The sequence below is a fragment of the Apodemus sylvaticus genome, chromosome 22 (genome assembly GCF_947179515.1).
Source record: "Apodemus sylvaticus chromosome 22, mApoSyl1.1, whole genome shotgun sequence".
Classification (NCBI taxonomy): Eukaryota; Metazoa; Chordata; class Mammalia; order Rodentia; family Muridae; genus Apodemus; species Apodemus sylvaticus.
This window is the reverse complement of record NC_067493.1, coordinates 59280679-59286957: the sequence shown is the minus strand read 5'-3', so window position 1 is coordinate 59286957 and position 6279 is coordinate 59280679. Positions and strand designations below refer to the sequence as shown.

Genomic DNA, 6279 nt, shown 5'->3' with positions numbered 1-6279 from the left:
AGTAAAAACAATAAAAAAATCTTTATCTTTGAAATTAATTTAAGCTATTAGTAAATTTACTAAACATATTGGCAATTTTTGCAAATAGACAGTGGCCATCAAATAGAAAGAAAAGTATAGACACATATTTCATAAGCTAAAAATATTCATATTGTTAGGTTTCAAACCCAGCACAAACAGCTGAAATGCCTAGTTAACATATCAAGTCAGATACTGGCTGCCAGTTCACCCTCTATCCCTCAGGGCCCTGTTACAGTGCCCTCCTGACCATTTTGGTTACTGGATCTTTTCATCTATTCTCTTTGAGCCATCTCTTTCCCCTCTCTCTTCCTCTCCCTTCTCCTCACATGGCTCAGGGTCATGTCTACTCTGAACTCTCTCAGATATCCTTGACCCTGGCTATACTCTCCCACATGTCTATAATAAATTTTCTTCTTCACCATACCTAGAAGCAGTTATGACCTTTCCTTTTTCTTTCTATTTTTCATATCAGAACATTGTTGCCATGTTTATTAGACATAAATGGACAATTTCCAATGATGCTATGAGCAAATAATAGTTTTACATTTTGAATATAAGTATTTATTATCATCTTACCAACATACTAGACTTAGCATTCACTGACCACATGTGTAAATTCTTTTTTGGAGGGGGGTTGGTTTTTTGTTTGTTTGTTTGATTGTTTTGTTTTTTGAGACAGGGTTTCTCTGTGTAGCCTTGGCTTTCCTGGAACTCACTCTGTAGACCAGGCTGGCCTTAGAAATCTGCCTGTCTCTGCTTCCCAAGTGCTGGGATTAAAGGCATGCACCACCACTGCCCAGCATGTGAATTCTTAAGAATAAAGAAAAAAATAGAAAAATAAAATAAAGGATTGGAAAATGAAAAGCAAATTTTAAAAGAGAAAGAACTTCATGATGGGTTGGTAAGTATAACTAAATAATACACAAATAAGTAAAAGACAATCTTGCAAAAACAACCACTGAAGATGTATTGAACCCAAATGAATGCCCAGTGAGTTGAACTGTAACTGTAAGTTTTTTGATTATCTAACCCTCATAGTTCCTACTTTGCCTATAGGACCACATACTTTTGAAAAGCTTACCACTTTCTCTATTAGCTATTTCATAGTTGGGATCAAATGACTGGTAAGAAGAAACTTTTGGAATCAAGAATTTATGTTGGCTTAAAGTTTGAGAAGGTACTTCCATCACTGGGGAAGACATGGTAGCATGAGCATGAGGTCATGTTGCATCAACAGGGAAGAAGCAGAGAGCATAGAAGAAGTGGAACCCAGGTTAGAAAACCTCAATGCCTAGTCCAAATGTGCAACATAACTCAAAGAAACACAATCTCCCTAAAATTCCAACAACTTTCTGAACAATGCCACCTATAAGGCCCCAAGCATTCTGACACATGAACCTGTGAGAGATATGTCACATGAAAAACCCATTAATTGTTAAAATGGAGACTTGAAATGAATCACCTTTACAATGATTTTAGAAAAGACACGGTGTTTGGAGGAAGCTTAGAGCTCATGTAATGCTAACATAGTTTAATGCTAAGAATTCTTGTAATTGAGAATTCACATATATAAACATCTACTAAATATTTACCTATTTATATGAAGCTTATACAAATGTGCATGAGTTTATCAATGACAAATTAAATTGAAATAAAAAATAAAGGGAAAAAGGTTCTTTTCACATATAAATCTATAAACAAACTTTAGAAATCAGATTTAAAAACCTATTTATTTCCCTTACCTGTAGTACTTGGATTATAACATCCAGTTATATCAAGACAATAATTAAATAGTCTCCACTGGGTGAGTCCCTGAGGAAGAATTCCTCAAAATTCCACACTCTGAACTCACAGTGTTTATCTGAGAGCCAGCTTAGAGGAACAGCATGTCCCTTGGTGCCTGAGCAGCTTCAGGTACCATGAACCTAATGAGAGGTTAAAGCATCTTTTGCTTCACATCACTTTTGTGTGAAAGCTCCTTAGTTTTCTCCTTGGAAGAAAATCCCACAGCTTGATTCTTGAACAAAGATGTTCTGTCTCAGGGATTCAATGATATTTGTTCCTACCAACTAAGATCAGCATCTGTGAGTGAAACTTCTTCAAATTCTATAAGATGCACCTGAGATTTAAGCAGCATGAGCAAGCATCCATGTCAGGTATCAGGGGTATGACTTCTAATAAAACTTACTAAAATCTCCTTCCTCAAAGAATAGTTTGAGTAGCCTGGAAAATACATGCAGAAAGTGAATCTATGAAAATCACATGAATTATAGCCACCTCAGTGTGCATGATCTGGGCTACCTTGAGCAAACACTGCTTGGCCTGCCTATTGTGCTCAGAAGAATTTAAAACCAGGGAAATAACATGACTGTCTTAAAATTATCAAATGTTTTTTCAGACAAAGTAGATGGGGTCTTAGAGGAAGAATTTCAAATTCCAACCATCAAAATTAATTTTGAAATTGAAATTTCAAGTATCAAACCATGATCCAGGAAAAACAAAACAGCATAGACTTGCAATATGACTGATTCTTTGTGAATAATCTAAGAAATCATCATTATTAGACACAGGGAAAGGATTTGATAAGTAATAATGAGTAAAGAGAAGGTCAGTCAGGAGACATCTTGGGGAAGATAATGTTTGGCATGCCAAGATTTTTGGGTATCACTTGTAATAATGAAATTGTCAGAAAATAAAGTATGAAATTAAGAAAGTCATGGCAATTTCCTTCACAGCTCTGCCCAGCACAAAATGGAAGCATGATTGGAACTGCATAAAGTTAAAGAATGAAACTGCCAAAGATGAAAGAGTCATTTACAACAACATAACAAGAGGTAATAACTAAAGAAACAGTTGCTTGAATGTGAAGATGAAAGAGATGTGACAGACAGAGGTGGAGTTGACCCAGTGGGCGATAGCTAACCATGAATATGAGGATCTGAAACAGGAGCAAAGAAGCAAGAGAAAATAGACTATTAGAGAATGCTAAGAATGGAAAACATGGGCTTTTGTATAAAATGGATGAGATGTGATATATATATATATATATATATATATATATATATATAATACAGAGATGTATAGAGAGAGAGAAAGAGAGAGGGGGGAGGGAGGAATAGGAAGAGAGAAAGACAGACAGAGAGAGAGAGAGAGAGAGAGAGAGAGAGAGAGAGAGAGAGAGGAAATCACACTGTAACAAAGCAGTAACTGAGATTGAATACAAATGGCCAAAGAGCCCACACAGGCTTGGAAAAGGCAGAAAGAACTTTATTCCTGTGCAGATAGGAAAATGAAGAACTTAGTACAAAGTTGCCTTCATATTCTCACTGAAGTGACTAATAGGTTTCTTGTCATTGTTGTTCCTAATCATTTATAGAGTGTACCAGTAACTGAATTTTCTATAGTCATCAGAGGAGGCTGCAATATATTAGCTTGATGCTAAGGTACCATGTATAAAGGATGATGTTACTATATGACCTCATTCCCACTGGCTTTATTGAAGTAAAGCAATTTTAGTCATTCAGTTATTCTAATAGTGACAAGTCAGGCTCTAGCCCAGAAAATTCTTATGACTTGTTGATTACACTTAAGGTTTCTAGTTCCAGAAAATTGCTAAATATTTGTTAGAACTGAATGTTAACTAATCCCAGGGATAACAAGTTCTTCTTGCTATCACTAGTTTTCTTTTAGCTTTTCTTAAATAGAATTAAACTTTGAGTCTCAAGAGTGACCATAATGAATGTGAGCTTCAAGACTGGATTCCTCCTCCTGGGGTTCTCTGATGAGCGTAACCTTCAGATTTTACATGCAGTGCTCTTTTTGATCACATACCTGTTGGCCATCATGGGCAATCTCCTCATTATCACCATCATCACCTTGGACCAACGTCTTCATTCTCCCATGTACTACTTCTTGAAACACCTCTCTCTTTTGGACCTCTGCTTCATCTCTGTTACTGTTCCTCAGTCCATTGCAAACTCACTCATGGACAATGGTTTCATTTCTTTTGGTCAGTGTGTGCTTCAGGTTTTCTTCTTCATAGCTCTGGCTTCATCAGAAGTAGCTATTCTCACAGTGATGTCTTATGACCGGTATGTTGCCATCTGTCAGCCACTGCAGTATGAGACAATTATGGATCCCCATGCTTGCAAGTGTGCAGTGATAGCTGTATGGATGGCTGGAGGAATATCTGGGCTCATACACACAGGTGTTAATTTCTCAATTCCTCTTTGTGGGAAGAGAATTATTCACCAGTTCTTCTGTGACATTCCCCAAATGCTAAAACTAGCCTGCTCTTATGAATTCATTAATGAGATTGCAGTGGCTGCATTTACAACATCCACAGCCTTTGTCTGTTTGATTGCCATAGTATTCTCCTACATTCAAATCTTCTCAACTGTGATGAGAATTCCATCAGCTGATAGTCGGACTAAGGTGTTCTCCACCTGTCTTCCACATTTGTTTGTAGTCATGTTCTTCCTCTCAGCTGCAGGCTTTGAATTTCTAAGACTTCCTTCAGATTCCCTGTCAGCAATGGACCTCATATTCTCCATATTCTACACTGTGATACCTCCAACACTCAATCCACTCATCTACAGCTTGAGAAATGAGTCCATGAAAGCAGCTCTGAAGAAAGTGTTGTCAAGAGAAGAATTTTCTCGGAGAATGGTATATGCAAAAGCTATATTCAATCTCTAAAGAGACAACAAACTAAGAGATATTGCTACTATGTCCTAGATTAGAGGAGTGATGAATTAGATTTCTTCTAAGACTCTGTTTCAGTGTTTCTCTTAGTTATGTCCTTCTCAAGAGAGTTTTCTTTTGGTTTTTCGAGACAGGGTTTCTCTGTGTAGCCCTGGCTGTCCTGGAACTCACTCTGTAGGCCAGGCTGGCCTCAAACTCAGAAATCTGCCTGCCTCTGCCTCCCAGAGTGCTGGGATTGCAGGCGTGCGCCACCACTGCCCGGCTCTCAATAATGTTTTATCAAATGAAAGATAATTGACCAGTAAGGATATGCATGGGCTCCCTTGTTCCTCTAATTCCAATATTATTTCAGATCATTTCTTAAGGATGTACAGGAATTAAGAGTGAAAAAATGAGTTAGTTTTGACAAGACCCAATACCAATTTAAAGTTAATTTTAATAAATACATTTTTAAACTGCCATTAGGTAAACTGATTTTGTCTGTGTGATACTAGATCCCTTATTGCTGTACATAATTCCCTCTAGGCTACCAAGTTACCTGCTATTCTTACATAGCTACAAGGTTTTCTTGCTCATAAAAAGTACAGTAACTATGTCCATAACTTATTCAGTCCCTACCAAAATTCACGTTTCCTATATATTCCTTTCCTATTCCATGTGAACCAATTTATAGTTTTACTATATTTTCCATTTTTACTAATAATGCAACAAGAATATTTTTCAAATAAAAATAGGTAAAATTATAACTCATGTTAATGTTCTTATAGTGTACATTTATCTGTATGTCGCACAACATAAACGCTTTGTTCCCAAGAATAATTTGTATGTGTGCATCTGATTATAAAAATAGGGACACGTGATTATACCTCACTAATGAAGTAGATCCCAAGGATCCTCTTTTCCATTACTGAAAATGCTCAAGTTAAATCTTACCCTATCTGATACAAAAAGAGACTCCAGCAAGATCCCTACAGTCAAAAGCACATCTGTGATGAGTCCTGTGTGCTGAGCACAAATCTGTGAGTGCATTAGCTGAAGTGTTGAGAAGCTAATGGTGTTGCTCACTTGGGTTAATAACCTGCTTTTTTCCCAAAGACTCATTATTTACAAAGTTAAAATATAAAGGACCCTTTATCTTGAGTGTTCAAAAGAATCAAAGTACACAATTTAATGATACGGGGAATGAGTAGTGGTGGAACTATAGATTTTTAGATTGTTCTATTGACTATATGCAATATTAAGTTTACTTTTTATTTTGAATATTTAACATTATTTTAAACATGATTTAATTATCATCTGGACTTACAAATGCATTTATCCATGTATGTAAGGAATTCCTTGGCTTTTATGCTTCATCCTCTCTCCTACATGAATTCAATTCTTGGCTGCATCTTCCTGAGTACTGTTTTACCCACTATATTCCTTGAATACAGGATATCATCTATGAATTATATTACCATTGATAAATTTTAAAAATTTAAGTGTTTTATTTTCTCACAGAAATAATTTTAAAAGTTCCAACAAGAAAGAAAACAATGACACAAAATAAAGATA

The 6279-nt window shown here is 36.2% G+C and overlaps 1 protein-coding gene across 1 annotated transcript; it reads left to right on the top strand.

Moving 5' to 3' along the window:
• The first annotated feature begins 3756 nt into the window (after positions 1-3756).
• Positions 3757-4719, top strand: LOC127672369 (olfactory receptor 14J1-like). Its single transcript, XM_052167467.1, has one exon. It carries the CDS (start codon positions 3757-3759, stop codon positions 4717-4719), a length of 963 nt encoding a protein of 320 aa, XP_052023427.1.
• Positions 4720-6279: the final 1560 nt, after the last annotated feature.

Coding starts and splice junctions, on each gene's coding strand:
- LOC127672369 (XM_052167467.1), top strand. CDS start 3,757: ATGAATGTGAGCTTCAAGACTGGATTCCTCCTCCTGGGGTTCTCTGAT.